General features: G+C 56.5%; 3 protein-coding genes across 10 annotated transcripts; 2 read left to right on the top strand and 1 right to left on the bottom strand.

The window, feature by feature from the left end:
* Positions 1–69: 69 nt before the first annotated feature.
* On the bottom strand, positions 70–10,986 carry Kifc2 (kinesin family member C2). Of its 7 annotated transcripts, none has more exons than XM_076835632.2 (19): positions 10,861–10,986; positions 7,023–7,080; positions 6,710–6,791; positions 6,408–6,562; positions 5,961–6,099; positions 5,679–5,824; positions 5,539–5,604; positions 5,326–5,454; positions 4,860–4,937; positions 4,631–4,745; positions 4,445–4,554; positions 3,941–4,049; positions 3,698–3,855; positions 2,153–2,257; positions 1,943–2,064; positions 1,719–1,842; positions 1,503–1,632; positions 1,154–1,410; positions 70–1,062 (listed from the first exon to the last, which is right to left on the bottom strand). In XM_076835632.2, the coding sequence occupies exons 4-19, from the start codon at positions 6,480–6,482 to the stop codon at positions 808–810; spliced, it is 2,118 nt and encodes a 705-aa protein (XP_076691747.2). In that variant the 5' UTR covers positions 6,483–6,562; positions 6,710–6,791; positions 7,023–7,080; positions 10,861–10,986; the 3' UTR covers positions 70–807. The 7 variants fall into 7 exon arrangements, with proteins under 7 accessions (XP_076691747.2, XP_076691750.2, XP_076691749.2 ...); XM_076835635.2 differs by lacking the exon at positions 10,861–10,986 and adding an exon at positions 8,302–8,323; XM_076835634.2 differs by lacking the exon at positions 10,861–10,986 and adding an exon at positions 7,329–7,350.
* On the top strand, positions 7,611–9,280 carry Tmem276 (transmembrane protein 276). 2 transcript variants are annotated; one of them, XM_076835639.2, is made up of 3 exons: positions 7,611–7,864; positions 8,253–8,349; positions 8,502–9,280. In XM_076835639.2, the coding sequence occupies exons 2-3, from the start codon at positions 8,257–8,259 to the stop codon at positions 8,985–8,987; spliced, it is 579 nt and encodes a 192-aa protein (XP_076691754.1). In that variant the 5' UTR covers positions 7,611–7,864; positions 8,253–8,256; the 3' UTR covers positions 8,988–9,280. The 2 variants fall into 2 exon arrangements, with proteins under 2 accessions (XP_076691754.1, XP_076691753.1); XM_076835638.2 differs by having other exon boundaries at positions 7,614–8,349.
* Zftraf1 (zinc finger TRAF-type containing 1) lies at positions 10,217–24,224 on the top strand. The gene is made up of 4 exons (XM_076835637.2): positions 10,217–10,770; positions 18,425–18,663; positions 19,475–19,686; positions 21,259–24,224. The coding sequence occupies exons 1-4, from the start codon at positions 10,420–10,422 to the stop codon at positions 21,648–21,650; spliced, it is 1,194 nt and encodes a 397-aa protein (XP_076691752.1). The 5' UTR covers positions 10,217–10,419; the 3' UTR covers positions 21,651–24,224.
* The last annotated feature ends 1,494 nt before the right edge of the window (positions 24,225–25,718 follow it).

The raw sequence follows: 25,718 nt of genomic DNA, 5'->3' as shown, positions 1-25,718 counted from the left end.
ACCTCCTTGATGGGGAACCAAGGTAGGAAGATGTCTGTAGCCCCAATAGTCTTAACACCAGGCTGCAGCCTTGCTTAATGAGAGTCCACAATGTTTATTGGGCTGCTCCAGAAAAAGCTGCCACTCAGCTGGGCACCAACCTGGGCTTGGTCAGTCTTGCTTCTCTGCCTCCCCCTACACCCAGGGGCAATGCTAAAGGAGCAGGACTCAACCTGGAGTAGCAAATCATGATTCTATCTTCAGGCCTAGCCCATCTATCTATTCATCCATCACCATCTGTCACCTCCCTCCTGGCTCCAGGCTGGGGGAGGGAGCGCCTAATGGTGGGTCCAGCCTGAAGTCCTGCCATCCCTCAACTGTCTGGGACGTAGCACCTTTTGGGGAAAGGGTTAGGGAATAAAGACTGGACCCTACATAGACTGGAAGTGGTGGTAGTGGTGTAACATTAAAAGAATTTACAGCATTTTAATGCCTAGTCTTATTTTTGGAGCAGAGGTGGTGACTTGGGAAACTCCTTGGCCAGAGTCTGGTTCCTGTGGCTCTGGGATCCCCTGCTGTGTGCTGTGATAATGGCAAATGGTGATAAGGAGGGAGCTGAGGGCCTCTGACCCAGTGGGGTGGGGCAAAATCAATTCTCCAGGCTCTTCTCTGGCTGGGGTTGTGGGGAGCAACTCTGGAAGTTTGGAGACAAGTAGACCCCCAGAAGTCAATAAGATTGTCTTGGGAGACCCGATATAGGAACTGTACTGCTGCCTCTGCCAGCAGAGTTATATCCCCAGGTCTCTTGTGCAAGGCCTCCACCCAAGACTAGGGGGGAAGGTCCCCTGAGGGCCCTAGGGCAGAGTATGAGCTGCTGTCGGGGCTGGGGCTTGGAGGGCTGACAGGAGACCTTGTAGGAGTGCAGGGGGTCCCAGTAAGTGGGGTGTCGGTACTGAGGGAGGAGGGGGTCTCGGAGCGTGGTGCCTTGCGGCGCCGGGCTGGTCCCAGCTCCACCTGACCCACTCGCTCCGCAAACTTGAGCGAGCAGACGGTCTCCCCAAGATCCTCTGGCCGCGTAGAGATCTGAGGAGGAAAAGTGCTTGTGGGCCAGCCGGCAGTGCTTCACACACAAATGACCCTCCTGCACCCCACCCGCTGCTGCCGGGGCGCACACCTGTAGAAGCAGCACAGCAGTGGTACCCGGACCAAGCGCAGGCTGCAACAGACGTGTGAGCTGTGAGTCGCGGAAGGGCACGTGGGACCGGCGGGCACGCAACGCAGCCATCACGCCTCCCAGCGCCAGCAGTGAACGGTTGATAGTCTGGGCCTCCCGCAGACGCTGGGCACTGTTGGGATCTCCTCGCTGCGTGCCAGTAGCCCCCGCCTTCCAAGCACGCTCAGATCCGGCCAGGTCCACCAGGTGCAGCGTGCCTGCAAAGGTGAGCGAGCCCGACATGAAGGAAGGCCAGGCTTCAGGCACACTGGACACCCTGCAAAAGCTCAGGCATTGCAGTGTTTGCTACCTGCAGTGCCTGGGGCACTCGGTGGAGAAGCTGCACACAGCGTCAGTGTAACGAGAGCATGGGATCGGGAGCTGCGTGGGTTCATGGAAGTGGCGGCAGTGGCCCGGTTACTTCTCCCCAGGCTCAACATCTGTTAGGAGCGATGAGGCCGCGGCTGGTACACAGTCCCCAATCCCAGATGGGAGCAAGAGGAGGGGCCTTAGAGGGCATCTTTACCTGGTGCAAAGTCTCCAGGTTGGGCACGTCCCAGTGGGTGAGGCCAGCTACTTGGATTCCCCCCTGTCCTGCTGGGCCCTGCCTCACAGCTAGGCGCTCTGGAGGTCCTGGGGCCAGGAGGTCCCTGGGGAGACCAGGAGAGTTTGGTTCCAGGATTCTAAGGGTAGCAGGAGTCTTGGGCCAGGGCAAATAGTAGCCCACCACCCCTTCAGCACAGCCCTGACCTGACTGCCTCATTGTAGATCTCCACCATGCTGAGGGTCACACGGTGCTGCCCTCCAGTCCCCATTTCCCTGAACAGTGACTGCAGCGCCCTGGGAGCTATGCCTGGGTCCTCAGGTGGGCCCTGAAGGTGGTGTGGAATACCCCATTGGGCTCACATTCAAGCCTCTGAGCCCCCCCCCCCCACCGCCCAGATGTGAGCTCCACCCCACCTCCATGCTGTATGTCTTTCCAGTCCCAGTCTGGCCATAGGTAAAGATGCAGACACTGTATCCTTGGAGGCAGGACAGCACAGCTGGTTCCAGCTCTCCAAAGACCTGAATGAAAGAGAGGTGGAAAAAGTGTCCTGAGCCCTTTCCAAGGTCTCTGTTTAGGACCTTGAAAGGTGGAAAGCACAGTGAAAAAAGTTTGTGTAGAACACAATTCGCTAGGGAGACGCCTCCAGGGGAGCACAGGGGGCTGCCCAGAAGATACCTTCTGCCTCCCTAGAAAAGGTGGTATTTGCAATAATGGGTGAGGCAAAGAAGGAAAGAGACGTGACAAAAAGGGAATAGCCTGTGCAAATAACGTGGAGTCCTGATGACCATTTAGGTGGTCCTGGGGAGCAGTGGTCAAGGGTCCAGGTGCTGGAGCTTGACTGCCTGGTCCCAACCCTAGATGTGACTGGAAGCATATTACTCATTCTTTGTGGCTCTTCTGTGTTGTTCCTCTCTATGGCACCTGTCTTGAGGCTTAGTGGGCAGTGTCCAGGCAGTCCAGAGCAGCACTTGACACACAAAGGATGAGAAGGATGAGACCAGAAAAGGCTCTGGGGGTATGGAGGGTAGTAGCCAGCCAGGACTACTGGAACCTTGGCCCTGAGGGGAGCAAAGAGGTGACTGAGGGGCAGATGGGTAGACATAATAGTTGCCTTCATTTTTTGCTTTGTTTTTGTAGTATTGGGGATTGAACCCAGGGGTTCTCTACCAGAGAGCTGAGCTACATCTCAGCTCTTATTATTTTTCATTCTGAGATAAGGTCTCACTACGTTGTCCAAGTTGACCTTTAACTTGAAAATCCTCCTGCCTCACCCTCCTGGGTAGCTGGTATTACAGATGTGCACCACCATGACCAACAAAGAGTGGCCTTTTGAGCAATGACATAACCAACTTTCACTGTAGAAGGTTGCTAGTAACTGGGTGGCTGTCACCTCTGCTTAAAGTCTTGGCTAATGGCCATGAAACCATAATCTAAAATTGCCAGTATGGAGGATAAGAGTCCACGATTGGACAAAGGAGGCATGGCAGGTGGTGGTGCAGAAATAAGAGACACAAGGGAGTCGGGGAGTGCTGGGGCTGGACACTGGCCTGCTCACCCATGGCCCCCAACCTGCATTAGGGCCACAAAGTAAGGAGGGCTAATGCAATCCCAGCTGGGAAGAGCCTGGACCCCAGGGAGGAGCAGTGATCTCTCATGGAAGCCTTAGAGGAGGCATTACTTGTGGGTCATGGCACTGTTCCTACCTGTGGCACCCAGCTGTACTCTACTCTGTGGCCAGTTCTACATGAGCAGTAACGGTAAACCTCAGATAGGTTCATTTTCCTTAGTGTCCAGCTGGGCTGCCACTCCCCAACCCTCCAGCTGCTCCCTTCCCTTTTAGGCTAAAACTGATTCACCCTCCCTTCTATAGGTGGACAGACTGGAAGGGGAAAGGAGTTTTTTCTGGACTCTGGGAGACTCTGAGGAAGGGTCAGAATAGGTGCAAGGGTGGCTGTCACCTCCTCCTGGCTGGCATCTGGAGAGAAGACCCAGTCCAGGTGGAAACGACGCTGGCGCCCTCGATAGCAGGTGGTGACTGTGCCCCCTGGTCCAGCCTCCACACTCACCAGGCTGCAGGGTGTACCTGGCCTCAGCCGACATAGCACCCGAATATTCCCTGCAGTGGGGATCAGGTCAGCAGATTGCCTTTTCACCACTGAGGCCTGCCCTCCCTGCCGCTCTGCTCCCCAAGTTTGCCATACCCTTAAGCTCCAGCAGCCGCCCTGGGCATCCAGTTGGGGGCCCCTGTTGCCCCTCAGGGAGCTGAGTCCCAGCCCCTCCAGCTGACAATGCCCCCAGGGCCCAGGATACCTGAGGGAACATGGATTTGAGGATGACAAAGACAGGTGTCCCAGAGTCTCCAAGCAGGGTGGAATGCTGGGAGCAATAAAGAGCCCTCGTAGCCCACAGCTGTAGTGATTCACAACTTTCAGTGGCTCTGGTACCCTGGGGACATCCTTTGGTTGGCCTGACAAGGACATCATATCTATCCTTCTAGGCTTCTCAGGAACTGTCAGTTTGCACAGGATGGACATGAGATCATAAGTCACAAATAAGCTCTTCTAGTCTAAAAGCCTACAACTGACCCCCAAGTATGAGCATTCCTTAGAGCCAGGAAGCTCTAGAAATAATAGGAACTCCCCTGGAAGAACAGTGAACAGGCTACCCAGACAGACAGATGATGTGAAGAGAAGAGGGTTCCTGACCTGGCCCTGGGCCTCACTCAGCGAACCCTGACAGCTCTGGGTAAAGGTGCTGACCAGTCCTCTGAGGTCACCACAGCCCTGGCGCAGGCTGGCCATCCGGGTCCGAAGTCCTGAAGTGGGAAAATAGTTGAGAGGGAAAGCCCAGAACCCATGGCCTTCCATGAGCCACATGCTCCCAAACCTTACCTGCCAGTTGCCCATGCACCTGTTGTAGTTCCCGTCTGCAGTTCTGCTCCGTCTCCTGCTGAAGCTGCTGAAGGGCCCCTCGAAGGCCCTGCAGCTGCACCTCCTGCACCCCCAGCTGCCCCACCGAACCCCACCCCTGTCACTAAGGAAACAGGCACTTACCAGGCCCTGTCCCAGATGCCCCCTTCCCAGTGTCCCAGCCCTCCTTGTCCCTGGGCCCCGAGCCCACCTGGACTCGTAAGGCTTCTGTGGTGTCCTGGGCCTCCTGAAGCCGGCCCTGGAGCTCCAACAGTGCCTCTGCCTCCTCCTGCAGGAATTGGGAGTCAGGTAGGCCATCAAGTCAGGTGTGAACTCAGGGAGGGGCATTCCATGATCCATTTCACAGATGGAAAAACAAGTCAAGAGTGGCAGGCACAGACAAACCCATGCCTCCCAACTCCAGGCAGAACTCCTTTCCCTAGTCCCTCTACTTTCCTAGAACTGGTCACTCAGAGAATTATGAAGTGGGGGTTCTCTCCCAGGTGCATCAGCCTCCCTGATGGGCTTGCTCTGCATAGACCACCCCAGGACCTGCCTGTTAGAGATGACCCCCTGATAAAGCCCACTGCTTCAGCAAACTCAAAGACCTAAGGAGGCTTGGGCACTGTTGCTGATGCCAGGTGTATACAACGAGGAGCAACAAACAAGCAGGATACCTGTGGGGCTCTGGTGGGGGGGCCTGGGCCCCAATGCAGCAGGAGGTCCTGAGTGAGGCTCAGGCTCTGTTTCAGGGCCTCATTCTCCAGTGTGAGATGCTGAATCCTTTTCTCTGAGTCTGTTGCCCCCTGGCAGAGATAGCTGCACTTAAGAACCATATGAAAGTCCTGCAACCTCTTGCCCTCTCCCAGCCCCTGCTCCAATAGCCTCACCACTCCCAGGCGCAGTCTGCCCAGCTCCTCCTCCTGTTGCTCCAGCTGTTGCCTCAGTTCTTCCAGCTGCAGAAGAGTGGGATGAAACTCCTTTTTTGTGTCTCACCCGCTCCAGTCCCTGCTGCTTCTGGGCCCCTCACCTGTCCAAGGATGAGCTGTTCCAGCCTCTGCCAAGCTCTCTGCTCCTCCTCCAATTGAGGCAACTGTTGCCCCTGGGCCTCACCCCTTGGCACCTCCCCTTGGATGGGGGTAGGCTGGTAAGGGCTGTCTTCTTGAGAAAGGGTTCCTGGAGAGGGGCGAGCTCAGTTAGTACTGAGGTGGCCTAAATTCTGGGGAGCAAAGCTGGGCTAGGGATTCCAGATTGCACGCCACCTAGATTCTAATGGGATTCCCTTCCTCTACAGAAGATACCCTTTACAAACCATCTGGAATTGGGGGCTGCACGTTGGAGGCTGGATGAGTCCCCTGGAGCAGGACCTGCCTCCCCCTGGGGCTCCGAATCCATGCCAGAAGAGCCAAGAGCTGACTGGTCACTGTCAACAGTGGAGGGACCTCCCCAGGCTGTGAGGAGATAAGAATCAGAGCAAGAAACCTGGAATGGTGGCCCACATCTGTAATCCAAGATACTGGGTAGGCTGAGGCAGAATGGCAAGTTTGAAACTCACCTCATCAGTTTAGCAAGACCCTGTCTCAAAACAAACAAACAAACAAAAAGCAGGGATGTAGCTAAACCGTGGAGAGTCCTAGATTCAGTCCCCTGGACCAAGGAAAGCGGATTAAGAGCAGAGATGGAATGGGGCAGGACTGTGGGAGTCACAAGGGCTAAAGAAAGAGAAGTGATTGCTGGAGAGCTCCTCGGCCCTGCTCACCTTGCCCAACTCAGGAGGATTCCCGCAGCTCTCTTCTGCCCCCAACTGGACCGAGAGGAACTCAGCAAGGCGCATAAGCGCCTCTTCCAGGGACACCTCGGCTGGGCGGTCCTCCGCTCCCCCTTCAGGCCCATCCTCAGACTCGGAGCTGCCCGCTAGGCCAGGCAGTAGAAGGAGGAGGCATTTCAAGCCATCGTTGGAGACTAGGCCTCTTTTCCCTCCCAATGAGGTCACGGCATCCCTCCCTCTCTCAGGCAGCGAGGATCCCTCCAGGACCCCGAGGCACTCGGGCCTGCACTTACCGGCCAAGCCTGTCAGCTCGGTCCACAGTTCTGGCGTAAGGTGGTCGGGGCGACGACGACCCCTGGGCTTGCAGTGGACTCTCTAGGAAGGGAGCAGGGGGCGTCCCTGAGGAGGAGGCAGGCAGCCTGTGGGGCTCCTTCCCTCCCGGAACTGGGCAGGAATGGTTGGGGCCGAGATCTAAGCTCCCAATGCCCGGACCAAGAGAAGGGTCCTCTGCACCGCCGCGTCCCTCAGGGGCAGCGTCCTGAGGATGTAAGCTGGGCAGGCCTACCACCACCCCATCTCCTGGTGGGGGCGACCGGCGCTGCTCACCTGGGCGGGGTCCCCAGGGTCGGCGGTCGCCGTAGCACCTCCATCCCTGCGGAAAAGGCTGTAGAAAATGTAGATGAGAAGCGAATAGAAGGCGTACATGGGCGCGCGGGGCGGCAGAGGACCCCGCTACGCGCCGCCCCGCGTCCCGTGTCCCCGCGCCCGGACTCCGGACTCGCCCGCCGCAATGCCCATGCGCATGCTCGCGGCGGCCGCCCCCACGGCCCAGATCCCGCGCGCGGAAGGCTCGGGCTGAGGGGAGGGCGTGTGGTCGGGGGTTCTCTGAAACAGGCGTTCCCGCTACCGCACCTCGCAAGGTCCGTCCGCTCACGGCTCCGCCGCTCGCCGCCCAGTTCTTAATTCGCTGACGGTCAGTATTGAGAACGCCCACGGCAGCCTCACCTCTTTTTGGAGTCCCTCCCGTCCTCCGCGGAGACCCCTACCACTCCGCGACCAGGTGTGCCACCTCCCCACCCCTTGCAGCCCGCCCTCTTTCGAAGCCCCGCCCCTCGAAGCCCAGACTCCCTTCGCCGCCCCGCCCCACCCCCAAAGCCCCGCCTAGATCCCTCCGCTAGGCGAGCTCCTTCCAAATGCCAGCGCCCACAAACTAGCCCAGGCCGAGCTCGCGCCTTCGAGTCCTCCTAGAGCCTTCGACCGTCCCCCTCAGGCCCCGCCCCGGCCTCTCTAGCCTCGACTCCTCTCGCTGGTGGCGGCGCTCGGCCGCGCTCGGCCCCGCTCGCCTGGACCTCCGGAGGCCACCCGAGGCGGCGGGGCCGACCGCTGTGGACCTGCCAGGGCCTCTGGCTCGCCGCCGTCAAGAACTGCGAACGGCTGGCGGCCCACAGGTCTGCGCCGTGGATCCTTCCGGGCCAGGTGTCGAGGTCGGCGCTTCCCTGAGCGCTGGGACAGGCCCAGGCCGCCACAAGGGCCTGCGTGCCCCGCCGCTCGGTCTCCCCCGCGTCCTGCACCTACTTGAGCTCACGCTCGCCCTGCCCAGCTCCCGAGTTTTGTTCTCGCTTTTTCCAGTCTAATTAGTCTTTTAGCACAGGTGTTTCCAGTGGCCTTGGGACTCTGGAAAATTTAGAACTGTACCTATTCTATCATCTAGTCATGGGACCCTGGAACCTGGGGTTCCCGCAGAGCTGCCGTTAGGGCTCCAGGTCCCTGACTTCTGTTACTCCACTCCAAGTTAAAACTCTCTTTCCTGTCTCCTCAAACTCATTACTGCCCAAGCGCCATGGCCCCCAAGCCCGGGAGTGAGTGGAGCACAGTCCTGTCCCACCTGGTGCTGGGAATGGTGTCTCTTCATGGAGCGGTGAGTTCTGCGCAGGTAAGTAACCCCACTCTCACACGCTAAAATCCTAGTTTGCTGCACCAGAGAGAGGGTGATGGGAGGCGAAGGTGGGACCAGGTCTCCCTGAGAAGCCCAAACCTTTTCCTGTTTCAAGGGGTCACCTACCCTCTTGTTTCCTTCACTAACAGTCAAGTCGAGGGGCTGCTGCTGGTTTCCTGCTCCAGGCTTTGGCTGCTGCCTCCATGCTGGTCCCAGGGCTGGGGACACATGAAGATTGTCTCGCTGGAGCCTGGGTGACCACAGTCATCGGCCTGCCCCTTCTGGCTTTCGACTTCCACTGGGTGAACGGGGACCGCTCCTCTGCTAACCTACTCCTGGGCGGAGGCATGGTGCTGGCAGTGGCTGGTGATCACCTTGGCCCTGAAGGCTGCTCTGTGGCTGGTCAGGCAGTACTGCTGGTGGTCGCAGTGACCATCCTCATTGTGGCTATTTTCACAGCCAACACTTATGGGATGTGGGGGGGTGCTATGCTAGGTGTAGCAGGCCTCCTGAGCCGACTGGAGGAGGAGAGGCTGCTGCTGCTGCGGAAGGAGGATGTCTGTCGCTGGGCCCTGGCTGCAGGCAGTTGGGCCTACTGCCGGGCCCTGCACACACAGCGCCTGCAGTGGGAATGACAGTTGCACACAGCGAGGCTGAGCTTCTCCCTTGGCTACCACCTCCCTTTCCACCAGCCTGCTCCTGGAGCTTCCTCCCCTAGGAATAGGCTTTCCCTCCTACAGTGGGCTTGCTGCAGGCTGACTGATCAGGAATGGAGCTTAGGTGCTGTCTCTTCTCCAGTCACTGTAGGAACTTGACCAGAATGAAAGGGCCAGGGTCCCAGGCATTTGGGGGGCCTCCTTCTGGGAAGGGCATAGTTGTGGGTTCAGAGAGACTTGATCTCCAATAAACCTTAGGAATTCTACAGGAATATGAAATTTGCCAATTCTTGAGAGGGACTGAGGGGCCTTTGGTGAGCTTCCTGAAGCCTCCAGGGCATCAGCTGTTTTCCCTGAACAAAGGGAGGGGATGTGCTGGAACATGCCTGGGCCTCATTCAGTCTGGCCTCCTTCTGGCACATTTGTCAGGAGGGGCTGCTGTGCCTTGAATATATAGCCCCAGAGCCCTTGCTCTCCTTTGACATAGTAGATTCCGGATATTGTTGCCCAGCCTGGCAGGTGGCCCTCTGGGGCAGTGACCTTCACGGGCTGATGGCTGGATTAGTAAGGGCAAGGGGGGGGGGGGCTGGCTGTACGCAGCAATTCGCAGAAATACATCTTCCTTCCCTGGGCTGACTCAATGACTACCTGTTTGCCTTCCAGTCTGTGCGAGCAAAATCCTATTCCCTAAGACCTTCACTTTCCTCTGTGGACCCTTCTTCAGCCTCCAACCCCAGGATAGGAAACCGGATTGAACAGAGCAGGGGGTTGGAGGTCCCAAGTGTGCCCCCTCCCCCGGGCAGTACCCATGTGTCCAGCAGAAGCATATCCTATGCCGCACACGACGGGTGGTCGGTCGGGCTCTTAAAAGTTGGTGCCCTTCCACTCGGGAGAGCCAGGCCACATTCAACCCCGAGTGTTGGGACACGATGGCGAAGGGAGACCCCCGACCCCGCTGACTCGCTGCGTGTAGGGGCCGTCCTTTCGCCCCTAGGCGGGCTTCCTCACCTCAGGTGCGCGCCCCTCCTCGGCTCGTCCGGGCCCCGCCCCTCATGCCCACCTTCTACAGGAGGCGGGCCTCACGCGCTTCGTGCACCTATTGGCTCTGGGCGCCGTGCCGTCTAGTTCCAGGCTGCGGTCCCATTGGCCCCGCGTGGAGCCCACGTGATGGGGAGGACGAGGGGGCGGTGGCGCGGGGGGGGCGCGCAGGGAAAACAAAGATGGCGGACGCGCCGGGGTCGGTGGCCGCGGCGGCTGCGGGGCGACGCGCGGGCCGGGCCCACTGAGGCGGCGGCGCGGAGAGTAGGCTGTGGGGTCGCGGCGGCGGCAAGAGGCCGGCGGGGGCGCGCGGCGCCCCTAACTTCCAGCCGGCGAGCGCGCCGGCACCCGCCCGTCGGGCCGGCCGGCCGCAATGTCCGGCGCCGAGGAGGCCGGCGGGGGCGGCCCGGCCGCAGGGCCCGCGGGCTCCGTGCCGGCCGGAGTCGGGGCCGGGCCCGGGGCGGCCGCGGGACCGGCGGCGGCGGCGCTGGGCGAGGCGGCGGGGCCCGGGATCCCGGACGAGGCGGGCCTGGCCGGCGCCCGGCAGCTGCAGGAGGCAGCCGGCGACCCCGACGCACCGCCCAAGAAGCGGCTGCGGGCGGCCGAGGCGGCCGAGGCGGCGGCGGCGGCGGCGGCGGCGGGCAGCGGGAAGCTGGAGGAACGGCTCTACTCGGTGCTGTGCTGCACCGTGTGCCTGGACCTGCCCAAGGCCTCCGTGTACCAGGTAGGGCCGCCGGCCCTGCCCGGCGCCGCGTCTCCTCGAGCCGGGCCCGGAGGCCCGGGGCCGGCAGCCGGGACTCTCTCCGGTCCTCACCTCCGCCTTCTGCGCCCGCGGGACCCTGGAGCCTGTCCCGAAACTCCTCGTTTTCTCTCTCCTCTCCTTGCTCCGAACCCCCTTTTTCCGTGTTCCGACCCTCTGTCAGTTTCAGTTTTCTCTTTCTTGTTTAGATCCTGCCTCTCCTCTTCCAGGTTCCTTCAAGGTTCTCTTCTTGATACCTTCCGCTCCCCTCCAGCTGACCCCAGGAGAGCTAGAGACAGGTGCCTGTGCTCCCTGCCCGTTCTTGGCGCTGCTCCTCACTCCCAGGCTTTCCGGGCACACAGGCCCCTTTACTTGAGGGAGATCCTCTGTTCTGGCAGCCACACCCCCAAGCGTGTCCGTCCATTTCTGAACTCGTATATATTTTCTTTTCTGTTCTCCAGAGCCCTGTCAAATTCTTTCTGAAAAACAGGAAGAAGGGAGGGGACTGCCTTTTGTCCCTCCCCCGGCCCTCCTGCTCTGGTCTGGAGGAACCCCTGCAACAAGCCGGCTACAAGACTGGCAGTCAGGGTACTTTCTCCAGATCAAGCCAGAGTTTCCCACCCCAGCCCCCCTCATCCATTCCAGGCCTGGTTTCCTTGGTATCCCATTCACCATCTGAGGAAGATCCAGTGCAGTGGCTGGACTCAGGATCCTTGCCACCTCAGGGCTGCTTGATGGGTACCTAGTCCAGGTAGATCTAGAATGTCCCCTCCTGGTTACAGAGCAGACTTCTGGTTTAGGCCCAGAGTCAGTGGGCAGTATCAGTCTGCCTTCTCCTGATCGTTCCACCTTGGCCCCAGCCCCTTTGAGAAACAATGTGGATTCCCTGTCAATTATTTTGTACTTACAGAAGCTGGAAATGACTGGTGGGTCCTTGCTTCTGTTTAGACAGGGTCCTGTGCAAGGGGGCCACATATGTAGGAAGCAGGATAGGGCTAGTTTGGGTTGCTATTTCCCTAGCCTCTGAGTCTCTCAGTCCTTTCTGCTCTGACCAGAGGTTGCTTGGGAGGACCCCGGTGTCCTGGATGGGGCAACCACCTTCATGCGTGTCAGGCCAGGGTCAGCTGGGGGAGAATCTTCCACAGTGCTGGTCCCAGCACCAGCATTTACCCCTCTTCTTGGGGACCATCTGGACCCCTTTAACCCCTAGCCCATTTTTCCTTGCCTACAGCCTCATGGTCCCCTTTGCTGGAATAGCTTTTCCTCTCCTTGGCCTTGAGTGAGGGCCAAGTCAGTAGTGGGGAGGTCCCAGGGAAGTCAGGGGTATCCTTGTCTCCCTTCCTGTGAATGGTCTGGAGCTGGACTTGGCATGATGACAGGCCACCCAGTACTGGCTTCTAGTGCACACAGCTCTGCTTGTGGCCAGACAAGCTGGTGACCAGGCCTCTGAGCCTGGCTGGTTCAAACTAGCCTGCACTCTGTTCAGAGTAAGCTCTGGCCTGGGCAGCTAGAGGCAGGGCAGCTGAGCAGATGTAACAGCATGAAGTCCAGGGTTGCCCTGACTAGTGCCCTGCCAGGTTGAGGCTGCCCCATGGCTTCCCTAAGAGCAGACAAGCTGAGCATGGGGAGCCAAGGTTACTGACACTAAGTTGTGGGCTCTGCCACAAGTCTCCATCCCACCTTCATTCTTCCCAGCTGACACTCAGAACAAGAGTTTCTCTCTCATCTCTAGAAGCTGGAGAAGGAACTAGAATACGTAGCTGTAGAAGAGCCTTTGAGCCCTGTGATGGAACTTTGGCTGCTTATGGACTTGCTGTGTGAAATGGGGAGGGGGCCAGGGGAAAGAAGGAAGCTTCCCTATTGCCTCTGAATGCCACTGGGGACACTTCCATTGGGGGTTCCCTGCCATGTACAGTGACTCTGGAGGTTAATTATTGCTGTCCCCACCAAGTCATTGTGGGTCAGGACAGACCACGCTCTTGCCTGGTCTTTCCAAAGGTTCTAGGCACAGATGGAGTGGGCATGCCCCTAGTCAGGGCCTACTGCTGACCACTATCTTGGCTTGGCCCCTTCATCTTTTGCTAGCCTTCATTGATGACCCACATTGATTGGCTGTCTGTCGTGAACCAGTCTTTGCCTTCTTGCTCTCTGCTCCTCAGGCAACATTTTCCCCCTGCTGCTGGGGATTGGACCTGAGGGCACTTTACTACTGAGTTACAACCTCGGCCCTTTAAAAAAAAAGAATTTGTTTTTTTGTTTGTTTTGTTTTGTTTTTAATTTTTGAAACAGGTTCTCACTAAGTTATCAAGGCTGGTCTTGAACTTGTGATCCTCCTGCCTCAGACTTCCAAGTTACTAGAATTACAGGTGTGCACTATCATGCTTGGGTCCTGCTGGCAACATTTTGCCTGATCCCAGCAGAATTCATGGCTGGGAATGGGCTTCTGCCATGCCTAGTGTCCTGAGGGCTGGCTCAGGCACTCTGCTCTGACATGAGAAGAAGAGGCGGTGGCCATGCTGAGCCCTGTGTGTTGTATCTCTGGGTTATGTGGTTGGCTGGTTACATGGCAACTTTAGAATATATTACCTGGCAGCCAGGCACCATTTGTGGTGCTAAGGAAGCTTTGGGTATTGGCAGAAACAGCCATGAGCCTCAGGCATTTGTTCATCTACCTGATTCAAAACTGCGTCCTTGGACCCACAGGGCCAGCTTCCCCATGGGCCAAACACATACACCAACATGTCTCAGGTTGGGCAGTTTGTTAAGGCCCTCAAGCAAATGGTTCTCGCTGCTGTGGCCCATGTCATGTCGGGTTAAGGGCAAATGCAGGGATGGCCGATGCATGCTTTGATGTTCTGTGTGGGTGTTAGGTGTGTCCTGGGCAACTGGCCTGGCAAGGTGTGCAGCCACCTTCCTGAATCCTGGGCAAGGCCCTTCCAAAGTCCCAGGCAGGCATCAGGGCAGGCAAGAGTATGGAAGGAGGGCTGGAGGGGTAGCAGGAACACCCATTCAAGAGCTTAGGGGCAGGACAGGAAGCTTATGCTGACACCCTGCTCTGGATACAGTCCTGGGCCTCAAGGGCAGTATGACCTGTTAGCACCTCTGCCTATGAAATACCTTCTCTGAGGAAGACCCAGCTTTGGTGGTACCCAGGATGTTACAACCACAGCCTCATTCCTGACCTCCCTATCCCAGCTCTCCTGGCACAACCCTTTATATAAGGCTCAACTTGGTTCTCCCTAAGGCGGACCCAGTCCCAGCCCTTTGGATGTCTGTGAGGCCCAAAGCCTGGGTCTTGACATCTGGAGGAAGACACCACTTGTCATTTCTACTCCTCATGAACTTTGAGGTACAGGAGTCAGTAGGTGATGGTCTTTTATCATGGGATGTGGTCCAGCCTCCATCTGGTATGACCATGGCCTTCTGGCATGCCCCATTGTTGCTCTAGCAAACCTTGAGCTGCTCTCCATGTCACCCCTCACATCTGCTCTTCTTTTGGCTTGTCTGAGGCAGTGCCCCATGTCAAGACATTCCCCACTCCCTGCCACAAAAGTGCCCATCCCTTCCTAGTGCCTGAATCCCTCTCAGCCCTGAGGGAGGTTGGTATGTTCTGCTGCCATCCCACTCCAAGACCTTCTGCCTCCATGCCAAGTCTCAGCTCTGGGGACTTTTACCTGATTGACAGTCCTGTCGATGAGAGGCCCAGAAAACAGGTACTGCTCCATCTCTGCCCACAGTCCCTCACCCCCTGAGAAGATGTAGCAGCTCAGGTTTCATCATTCACATGGCCCATGAGCTCAGATACCACTGAATATTTTTTCCTTGAGACAGGAAAGAATCTTGGAAATAAGTCTGCTTAGGTGTCCAAAACCCAGGACTGAGCAAGGAGGGTTTCTGTAGTTTCTACAGGCTATGTTGTTCTTTTTGTGGGGATAGTTTATCAATATAAGTCATTTTGTTATTTGTAGTATTGGGGATTGAATCTAGGGCTTTTCACATACGAGGCAAATGCTCAATCAGTGAGTCATGTTCCCAGCCTTTTAAAATTTAATTTGATTTAGTTTTGAGGCAAGGTCTTACTAAGTTGCCCAGACTAGCCTTGAACTTGGTATCCTCCTGCCTCAGCCTCCTGAGTTGATGGAATCTCAGGCATGTGCCACTGCACCCAGCTTTAAATCACTTTTAAGCAGCATTTGCTACTGAGAGCATTTCTAGGTGGGATGGGGGTGGGTTGCTGAGCCCCACCTGAATCTGACATCAGGAGGGGAGGTCAGATTTCACCTGATTCAGTAATTCAGATCTAGCCTGAGTGGAAGGTTTAAGTCCTGCCTTCTCCCTTAATGATTATGTGGGCTTGGACAAGGAACTAGTCCTGCTCAGGCCCATGCTAAGGAGGTCAAGGAGGCTTCATTGAGTTTGGGATACGTCCCAAAGTACCACTGTGGTTATTAAAGCCTTGCCTACACTGGGAGGCTCTTGGGAGGAAGGAGGCACCTCCAACTGACTGAGCAGTGCTTTAGGGTTAGTGTCCAAAGGGAAATCCCTCAGCCATATTTTGGTATTGTGACCTCTGCAAAGAGCTGTGGGTCTCTGACCACTGGGCAGAAGGGTAGATTGTTCACATGGGTCTGGGTAGTGGAAAGAGTGGGTCCCCAGGGTTTGAAAGGATCATGTGGTGCAGGGTGGAAAGAGGTCCTAAAAGGCCAGCTGACCACAGAAAACTCATGACCAACTGGAAGTTATGGGGCCCCATCTCTAGGACCTGCTTGTAGCCAGGCTTCTCTTTGGGCTGGGACAGGGCCACTCATATGAACTCCCGGGTATACACAGGCTGAGCACATGTGAGCTGCCTGCAATAAGGTGGAGAGAAGGGCTAGGTGCTGTCCTGGGATGTACAGGCTATTTCTAGGTCTTCCTGGGCTCTACTGTGGATGATCATAAGGGTGGTGTATGTTTTGAACCTGCTGTAGTCTGGCTCCCCACCCTTGCCACCAGTCACTTTAACCCTCTTACCTCATTATAATCATCACCTTGTGCATGTGAGGAAACGATAAGAAGAAAATTGATGAGGCTAAAGTCATGCTGCTGTTGACCTTGGTCTGGGGTCTGAGTCCAGAACTGTGGTTCCAAGCCAGCATCTGCCCTAGGAGGAACTGCTTGGGAGGCCCTGTAGTGTTGTTCTGGATTGCAGGTACAAGTCCTCCTGGCTGCTGTAGGAGGGCAACCTGACCTGCATTCTGGAGGTACCTGGGCTCTTGGGTGCCTGACCCTACCATGTTGAGTGAGCATTGTGTGTAGTCATTGGGTGGGGCCCAGCTTCTGGCTTGGTAGTGGGCACAAATCAAGGGGCCAGGTGCAGTCTGGCCCACCCACTGCTGAAACACTGTGTGGCTACCCTATGGCCAGGCCTATGTGTGTTCAAGAGGTTGACAGAAGACAACCTAGGGCATAGTGACCACCCTGCTGTGGTGAGACTGTCTGACCTGGGAGTTTACCTGGAGAATGTCCCTTAGCTGGTGAGGGGCTGTGTGTGGGTGTGACTTGTCCAGTATGCCATAGAACATCTTCAGCTGAGTAGTTGTCAGGGGTGAAGGAGCAGTGACCCCAGAGCTTACAGATCCCCCAGGAGGTCCAGAGGGAGACTAAAGAGGGCAGGATTAATACCACCTCTCCCATAGTGAGGAATCAACTACTTGTTTGGGGGTCTGTGGCCAGGAGTTGGTAGCAAGTGTGGTGCTAAGAAGTCATGGTGCTATGCTTGGCAGCCTTGATACCCACCTGGCAGGACCCAGGATAGCTGGGGTGCTTAAGGAGAGGCCCAGTGGGCCAGGATGGGGGCAAGTGGCCCCAGCCCTGCTTGGAAGTGCTGGGAAGACCAGGCTGTAGCCAGCAATACTGTTGCCCTCTCCTCAGGCTGGTGGACCCTGGAGGCAGCTCTTAGCTGGGCCCAGAGCTTCATCCAAGACCTAGGTAGCCTCAAAGCAGGGGACCCGTGCCAGTTCCTTATGGGCTTCCCTCTTGAGGGATGCCGCATGGTGCTACATGGCTGGCTCCCCTCCGAGGAGGCAACTTGAGGAATATGTGGCCATCTGACACTGGCTATGTCCTGCCCTCCCTGGTAGTATCAGCAGCCCTTGGACCAGACAGTCCAAGCAGGTGGGGGCAAAGAGAGGCCCTGTGACCTAAGCCCTTGTGCTACCCACATTCCACACCCCACTGACTCCTGGGGCTATACAAAGCAGCCTGGTTTTCCCACCAGGACTTGCCTTAACCCCCTCCTCAGCCAGCTTCTATGTCTGGACCTGCTGCTGCCTGACCCCTGCTAGGTCCTCTCATCCAGGCTGCACCCAGCCAGTCACTCCGCACTCGCTGTAGTGTGTTTTAATTTCTAACCTAACTTAGACTTGAATGCAGATGATGTGTGGTGTTTTTCTAGATGTGGTTTCTGTGGCAGTACTCTGTTGCCATCAGTCCTCAGCATGTAGGGTCCATCAGGCCTGGCCTGAGAGGTCCTGCTAAAGCAATAGAAAGAGAGCAAGGATTCACTAAGGACCCCACCTGTGTAGTGTGATCCCTGGCATAGCCAGGTGGCAGCTTATGAACATCCCTCTCCCCAGTGCACACTGTCTAGAAGCTGTAGTGTGATGGGCTTGGCATATGGGTGTCTCTCTATCTTCCTCTGTGCTGCTGGCATGGAACCAGTGCTTCTACAGGCTAGACAAGTGCTCTCCCACTGAGCTAGACCCCAGCACCTGGGCCTCCCCTCTCACACTGTGAGCCTCTTGAGGTCTTCCTACCCCAAGTCCTTTGATGGCACTGTGTGACTTTAGAGGTGTATGTTGAACAAGTGAGAGATGCAAGATGGGAATGATTGTGGCAGCACTGTCCACATGAGCAAGGACCCCCCAGCAGGAGCGGTCTGGCTCTTGCTGACCCAGTTTACACCAACCCAACACAGCACCATGTTCGCTCGCAGCCCCCATTCCTACCTGCCTCCATCCTGGGTCATCCTGGCCTCCTGCCTGCTACAGCTGTATGTCATTCTGGTGATAGATAGCCCCAACAGGTAGCTCCTCTTTCTGGGCAATTGCAGCTGCTGGCTTTCACCTGTGCTCACTAGCAAGGGCTGGCATGAAGAACCAGGGTTTAGGTCACCCTGAGGGCCCTAGTCCCCATATGAGCAGCCTTTCAAGAAGGCACAGAGAGAGAGCCTGCTGCAGTGTGTGGGGAGCAGCTTCCACTCCCCAATGAGACAGCTGCTGGCTGAGGGCCTCTGCCTTGCCAGGCCAAGAACCAGATGTTCTTATGGGACAGGGCAAAGGAAAACTCCAGGTTCTAAGACCTGGGTTTGCCAAATCAATCTCCACCAGCCAGGCTTGCTTCAGGGAAGAGGCGGAACCCCCATGACCTGATGGTGCCCCACAGAGCTCAAGCTGACTGAGTCCTGGCACCCCCTGGAGCAGCTGTTACATTTTCTAGACACCAACATGAACTGGGGACTGGCGTATGCTCCCTCCTCTCCTCACCAGCTGGAGTCCCTTGGGACAACTGACCAAGCTGATGCTACGGGAAAGGGCGGGCACGTGTGTGCGCGCGTCCCGCAGGTCTGTGAGCTTCATCTCCCTTTCCTTCTTCACAGTGTACTAATGGTCACTTGATGTGCGCTGGCTGTTTTATCCACCTACTAGCAGATGCCCGGCTGAAGGAGGAGCAGGCCACATGCCCCAACTGTCGTTGTGAGATCAGTAAGAGCCTCTGCTGCCGGAACCTGGCTGTGGAGAAAGCCGTGAGCGAGCTGCCCTCAGAATGTGGCTTTTGCCTGCGCCAGTTTCCTCGTTCCATCCTGGAGAGGCACCAGAAAGAGGAATGCCAGGACAGGTAACCACTAAGGCTGTGGGCTCCACCACACATGTGGGGCCCAGGATGGGGCTGGAAGCCCACCCTGGTGCAGGCAAGTTCCCTCCCAGGACAGGCTAGTTTGTCCTTGTTGTCTGGGCCTTGGGTACCGTATGCAACATAACAAACCTGTAGGCCCCAGGGTAGCGGGGGCGCATGGGGCTTCCCATGGGACAGGGCAGGTTCTGTGCCCATTTGCTATCTAGACATGACCCTGACCTTCAGGGTTCTCTGGCTATGGGGTAGCCCCTCAGAAGGCACAGGACAGTGTGGCCAGCTCAGGAACTCTAGAAGCTCTGCTCTACAACATGGGCCCAGTAGGTGGACAGGGCCACTCATCCAGTGGATCCCTAATACCAGGCCTCCTCTGTAATGATGTTGTATGGGACCATGACAATGGTCATTGCCTCCTTATTATGAAGAAACACCACAGCAGTGGGTACAAGAAGCATGCTGGCTTATAGCTCTCTTACTTCCCCGCGCTGCCCCCCGTTCTCTATTTCTGTCTTCTTCTCCTTCCCTCTTTCCCTGTCTCCCTCCTCCCTCCTCCCTCCTCCTCCTCCTCCTCCTCCTCCTCCTCCTCCTTCTCCTCCTTCTCTCTCTCGCAAACACACACCACATGTGGGCATGCAGGTACAGATGTTCTCTGAGCCTGTCCTTGTGGCTGGGCTCAGGATTAAGTATGTCCTACTGGAAGAGGTTTTTGACTGAGCAGAAGCTGCTTCTGGGGGATAGCTGGTCACAGCCACCTGCTTCTGGCATAGATGTGACCTCAGTGTTCACCTTCTCCCAGGGTAACCCAGTGCAAATATAAGCGCATCGGCTGCCCATGGCATGGCCCTTTTCATGAGCTGACAGTGCATGAAGCTGCATGTGCCCACCCCACCAAGACGGGCAATGAGTTGATGGAGATCCTAGATGAGATGGACCAGAGCCACCGCAAGGAAATGCAACTCTACAATAGCATCTTCAGCCTGCTCAGCTTTGAGAAGATTGGCTACACAGGTGAGGTGCCCCACTGCCCTCTGCATGCCACACGGGTATGAACTGGGGATGATGCTGGTGACCAGAAGCTGGGTATTGGGGACAGCAGGCTCTGTGCAGTGGGCACAGGCTGCGCCGGATGGCTAGGCTCTGGACAACCTCCAGGTGGACAGGAGGATATCTCAGGGAAAAAAAGATAGGTCAGGTCGGAGACTGAGCAGAGGGAGGGGCCAACCGGGCCTAGGGCATACCTGCATGGCTCTCACAGTAGCCCCTGCCCCTGTCCTCCCCACCCTGGCCTACTATCCCAGCAAGCTGGTATCACTGTGTGGGGCTCCACTGCCTTGGGACAGGTGGGGTCTAACCAGGAAGTGGGTGTGTGTTAGGGAAGCCTGGGAACTCAGGGCTGCCACTCAGAGCTGGAGCAAGAGGAGCCTCCATCAGGTCAGGCCCTGTCAGCAGACCTCACTGAAGCCACCACAGGCCTCCCAAGGCTGGTAAGAAGCTGTTCAGGGACAGAACTCCAGAGCAAACTGAGGGCACCCAGCTCAGGCTGTAGTACCAGGAATGGATGTCCACAGATGGGCAGACTGGACTGGGCCTAGGCCCACTGGATCTTGTGGCTCCTGGGCTACTGCTACCACCTTTGAACATTTCGGAAAGCAGGAGTCAGGCTGGAGCCTGGTTCAGAGGACAGCAAGAAGCACCTGCAGACAATGGGACACTCAGGGAGACCCCATCCCTCTACTGCTCAGCAACACCAGGTGGCCAGGGCAACCATGCAGCCAGTCACACCATGCTGCCTAGACTGAGCTTGGCTGGGTATAGGCCTGAGCAGGCTCCAGAGGCTGAGGGACCAGGGGGCTACAGCAGCAGAAAGCCACAGCCCCTGGTTAAGAGCAGCCTCAGCTGATCGGACAGGCCCTGTGGGGTCTGGGTGGGCAGGGGCATGTGGCTACATCAGTGGCCAGGTAGGAAGCCCCATCCATGCAGGAAGGACTGGTTGCCTGGGAACCCACACCTCCACAGAGGGACTTGCCAGCCACAGGCTGTGGGTACAAAAGAGGACTGCAAAAGCAGGTCTGCCCGCTGACTGACAGCCCCAGAGATGCCAGGCAGAGCCTGGTTGCAGCTGGACACCTGAGGACCTGGCGCTCCCCTCGGGCAGGACTGGGTGCCACTTACTCACCTGCCGGCTTTTCTGGCAGCTCTGTATCCAAACCAATAAAGTACACTTGTTCTCAGAACTGCATCCTGTCTGTGTGTCTGCTTACCCCGCCCCTGCTGGGATACCAGGGCTGGGGTGAGGAGGGTGGTCCATGGGTCAGCCACGCCTGGGAGATGGCCTGACCTCCCATAGCCTTGGGTTCTACAGCTAATTGGTGTTTATATCCCCGGACCCCTGAAAGCTTGTGCGCCTCCATGTGCAATACTTGCATTTGACTTGCCTTGTGACAAGTAGAGCTCACTAGGTCCGGGTAAGTTGCCTTTCTCCCTGGCTGAGCCTGTCCTCAGCCTGGTCAGAGAAGGCACCACCACCCAGCTCTGCCCAACACTAATGGCTGGCTTTTCTGGCCCTGTCTGTCTCCACAGAAGTCCAGTTCCGACCATACCGCACGGATGACTTCATCACACGCCTGTACTATGAAACACCGCGGTTCACAGTGCTAAACCAGACATGGGTCCTGAAGGCTCGTGTGAATGACTCAGAGCGCAACCCCAACCTGTCTTGCAAGCGCACACTTTCCTTCCAGCTCCTCCTCAAGAGCAAGGTCACAGCACCCCTGGAGTGCTCCTTCCTGCTGCTCAAGGGCCCATATGATGATGTGCGGATCAGTCCTGTCATCTACCACTTTGTCTTCACCAACGAGAGCAATGAGACGGACTATGTGCCTCTGCCCATCATCGACTCTGTGGAGTGCAACAAGCTGCTGGCTGCCAAGAACATCAACCTGCGGCTCTTCCTCTTCCAGATACAGAAGTAGGATGGGCTCAGGATGCCCAAGGAGCTGAGGGCCAAGGCCAGCGCCGCCATCCCATCCACCCCTGGCTTGGCAGCGGCTTCACATGACCATCTGATCATTTTAGCAAAAGAGGAGAACAGACAAAACCAAACACTGGGAAAGTCTGCATGCGTGTGCCACAGGGTCCCTGCCTCCAGCTCCCCCTCTTCCCGGCCTCCCCCTCCTGAGGGTGGCTGGAGGCTGGGCTGACCACAGAGGAGACAGTGCTTTGGGCTGCCCAGGCTCAGGGATGGGTGGTGAGGAGGGCAAGAACCAGCGGCCCTGCCCCTGCACCCATCCTCACAGTGAGGCAGCACTGCCTGCTCTGGTCCCGGGCCGGGCTCAGGGGCCCTTGCTGACTTCAGACGGCATATTTGATTGCAATTAAAAGGCAGCCTTGTTTCCTACTTTCTGTTTTGTTGGAGGGGAAGGAGTGGCTGTGAATGGACGGCGTGGGAGCTCTGGTATGGCTTGGGGGTTACTGTTACGGCACCTGTGTGTGCCCCCAAGAGAGACTTGGAGACATTGCTTCTCCCACAGTCTGTCACAGGTCTCTGGAATGAGGCCTAGACAGGGACAGCCATGAAGGGTCGGGGACTCCCCGCCCCCAGCTACCCGGCTACTTCAGGGAGGCAAGACTCAGCCACCAGGGCTCAGCAGATGTTTTCGGAATGCAGGGTGAAATTCTGTCTCTTCCCAGGAAAAAATTAAACTCTTTACAGGCTCTTCTAAAAGTGATGCCATTTTAGTGAGAGAGAGCTCATTCACTTCCTTTTAGCCTTGGGGCCCAGTGTCTTCAGGCTGCAAAGGAGGCAGGCCACTGGCTGTGAGCCTGGTTGGGTGAGGTCAGAGAGGGCCACCACCCCAACCTGCTCTCAGGGACTGGCTGCTGGGCCTTTGTTCAGAGAGCCACTGCAAGGGCCAAGGTTGGGCAGCATGGCTTCTCACAGAGTGTGAGCTATGAGCAGGACTGGGGAGTGGGAAGCAGCCCTGCTTGGAGGAGCAGACCCTAGTCCTTTGTTCCCCTGGGACCTGCAGAGCTACTGGGAAGGTAGAATTAGCTCCCCTCAACTTTTGTTTAGGAGATGGGGCTCTTTTGTGATAGCTTTTTTTGCTTTAATACCAAAGAACTGGGTTTCCTCTGCCCTGACCAGGCCACCACACACCTGGGAGCAGCCCCCACCCTCCCCGCAGGCTGCCTGTGCCCCATGGGGTTGAAGGACTGGATAGCCCTGGCCACATGGGTGCATAGTTTATGACCCCTGAGGCTCCTCCCACCCTACCCTCAGGGGGCTGAGAAATGGAGAGAAGGGGCTGTGGCATAGAGCACAAGCCCCAACCATATTCCTGAGCATGGCTTAGCACAGGGGCCAGGGTGGCTGCCTGAAACAGTTTTCTCCTCAAGGATGGCTCTCCTGTCTCCTCACAGACAGAAAGTTTCTCAGAGCTGTTTTCAAAGATCCGTTTGGGCTCCAGTCCCCAGCTCAGGGCACAGAGCTTACAGGGAACTCCTCTGGGGAACCATCTCTCCGCAAAGCTGATGTGGCCTGGATAGTTGGGAAGACCCATGTTTGGCTTTCTGCATTCTACAAAGACAGACCCAACCCCAAAACCCAGCACATCTATAGGAGCGGTGGCCTCTGACTCAGGTACAGCCCGATGACTACTCTGCCCTTATGGGACAGCCCTGTCCCACACCCACTGACAGGCACAGAGGACCTGTGGAGAACAGAGGCCCTTCAGGGAGCCCCTCTGGATTCCAAGGTGACGGTATGAGGGACAGTGCGAAACTGTCCTTTGCGGGTATCTGTGAGACTGATCCAGCAGAGGGTGATGTGATGGTTTCCTGGGGTGGGACAGGGTGGAAGGTTTGTTCTCCAAGGCCACAGCTATGCTGGGGCAGGAAGGGCACAACTGGGCTGGCAGGGGTTTGGAGGCAGCAGATCTGTATGTACATGTGTGGCTGTGGGGTCTGGGAGGCCACAAGGAGGGAGGAGGCCCAGGGCTGGCAGTCCTACAGCCTTTCCTTAGTGCTGGAGCCCACAGGGTCAACAACAGGGTCAGCCCAAGACATATGTGGGGACAAGGGCAGTGTCCAGACAAGGCCCTCTCTAGGGGTGTGGTGTGTCTGGTGATGCCTAGGAGGACTGCTTAGGCCTTGCAGCACTGTCCCCAGCATGGCCCCTGCCCTATGACTGTCACATGCAGCAGCTGAGCCTAGCAACCTAGGGGAACTGGGCAGTGGAGGAGACTGGCATGTCTCTGGGCCACACTGGGCCCTGGCACCACAAACCTTGCACCATTGTCACCATGAACCCTTTATTACTGAAGGCACATCTACTGGCCTGTGTCCTCTTGCTGTCTCAGCCTGGTCCCTTTTCTGTCATCTGTGAGGATGGGGGTGATTAGTCTCTGCAGATGTGGGGAGGCTTGTGGGGGTATAGGCCAAGCCAGGCCTCTATACCCCTCATCTTACTCCCACTCTCTGTGAGCACCACATCCCTCAGTTTGCCCAAAGTGAGACATTTACAAAAACAATAAAAATAAATTTTTAAACATCAGAGCAAGAAGTGCTTTTATGGCTGTCAGAAATGACTTACATGTCACTTTTGTGGTCTGCATTTTCTTTGGATATTTTCTGTATGTAATTGTAGTTTAAAAAAATATTCCAAACTATGCTTTGTCTGTGTGTCCTTACCAGAAGACGGCTCCCCTCCGCCCCAGCCTGTGCCCTTCCCCAGACCTCCAGCCCTGTGCAGCACCTCCTGCCTGCTCACCTGGAGAACAGCATGGAGAAGACAGTCATGTCAAGGGAGTTGGGCCCCTAGGAACTATGCTGTCCTGTGAATCTGAGGGCTGGAAGGAAGGCGGTTCATGGTCTTCCCAGCTGCTCTAGGGCTAGGGCGTCCCTGTGTCATCAGCCAGCCTCTACTTCCACACACCTTGATCCTCACCCCACCCTCGACCCTCACTATGCTCCTCACACACCTCACCAGCCTGTCCAAGTAGCTGCCTCAGTTTCAGAGCCACGATTTGGGTGTAGAAGGGACTGACAGTGTGGACCTTGTTGTTCCCAACACCCCTGGGTCTAGGTGGGGGCCTGGTGGGGCACTTCACCCTCCTACATCCAATGTCTCTTCTCCCCCTGCTCAGTTCTGTAGGCTTAGTCTCACCTTACACCCGCAGCTGTGGAGACAGCAAAGCCCAGAACAGCCTAGGCCCAGCCCACACCTAGAGACCAGTGCTGTTTCACCATCCTGTTTCACCATCTGGCAGCCCTTACTGGACCCACCTGCCCTCCACAATGCCCTCTCCACAGTAGGCCTTGCTGTCCATCCACTGACAGCGAGTGAGTTTTACCTCATTGGATCTGTTTTTTTGTTTTGTTTTGTTTTGTTTTGTTTTTAGTTGTTGTTGGACACAATACCTTTATTTTATTTTTATGTGTTGCTGAGGATTGAACCTCTCTCGTGCTAGGTGAGCACTCTACTGCTGAGCCACAACCCAGTCCTGGATCTGTTTTGATTATGATAAAAAAAAATAAATCCATCTATCTCCCACTTCTTCTGGACCTCCTCTGGGGCCTCAGGACACAGCCCGAGCACCAGGTGTCCAATACTCTTCTTACAGTGTAGCCAGGAGTGAGAACCCCAAGACATGGCAGATATTTGGTGTTCAAGGTAATGAGGGACAGGGTGCCCCAAGACATGGGATTCCAGACGTGTTAGACCTTCCTACAGGTGAGAAATCTGTTAAAATGCTCCAAGCCTAGACCCTAACACCCTTTTATCTCTCAACACAAAGTAGCTTCGCAGTTTTATTAATGTGCCTTCATAAAATCTGCATATACATCTAGGAAATAGTACTTAGTTCATTTAAGAAAACACGGTTCCTTCTTTTTTTCCTCCCCCAAACATCCCTGGGATCTTGAGTCCTTTAATATGACTGGCTGTGTCTCCTGAATGCAGGTTGTTCCCTGGGGCATCTGTCCCCTTGATTGAGTTCACATGCCCAATTACCCAAAGTGTATTTTACCACAAGTCACTTTTG

This window comes from Callospermophilus lateralis, chromosome 16 (assembly GCF_048772815.1).
Source record: "Callospermophilus lateralis isolate mCalLat2 chromosome 16, mCalLat2.hap1, whole genome shotgun sequence".
In the NCBI taxonomy this organism is placed as follows: Eukaryota; Metazoa; Chordata; class Mammalia; order Rodentia; family Sciuridae; genus Callospermophilus; species Callospermophilus lateralis.
Note: the sequence above shows the minus strand (reverse complement) of the source record. Positions and strands in the feature narration are given on the sequence as shown.

Excerpts from the sequence above, each read along its gene's own strand:
- Kifc2 (XM_076835630.2), bottom strand. The coding sequence starts at position 7,121 with ATGTACGCCTTCTATTCGCTTCTCATCTACATTTTCTACAGCCTTTTC. Across the intron at positions 4,050-4,444 it reads TGAGTGAGGCCCAGGGCCAG|GTATCCTGGGCCCTGGGGGC; the intron begins GTCAGGAACCCT and ends ATGTTCCCTCAG. Across the intron at positions 3,856-3,940 it reads GCGGCTGCTGGAGCTTAAGG|GGAATATTCGGGTGCTATGT; the intron begins GTATGGCAAACT and ends TCCCCACTGCAG.
- Tmem276 (XM_076835639.2), top strand. The coding sequence starts at position 8,257 with ATGGCCCCCAAGCCCGGGAGTGAGTGGAGCACAGTCCTGTCCCACCTG. Across the intron at positions 8,350-8,501 it reads GAGCGGTGAGTTCTGCGCAG|TCAAGTCGAGGGGCTGCTGC; the intron begins GTAAGTAACCCC and ends CTTCACTAACAG.
- Zftraf1 (XM_076835637.2), top strand. The coding sequence starts at position 10,420 with ATGTCCGGCGCCGAGGAGGCCGGCGGGGGCGGCCCGGCCGCAGGGCCC. Across the intron at positions 18,664-19,474 it reads AAAGAGGAATGCCAGGACAG|GGTAACCCAGTGCAAATATA; the intron begins GTAACCACTAAG and ends ACCTTCTCCCAG. Across the intron at positions 19,687-21,258 it reads TGAGAAGATTGGCTACACAG|AAGTCCAGTTCCGACCATAC; the intron begins GTGAGGTGCCCC and ends CTGTCTCCACAG.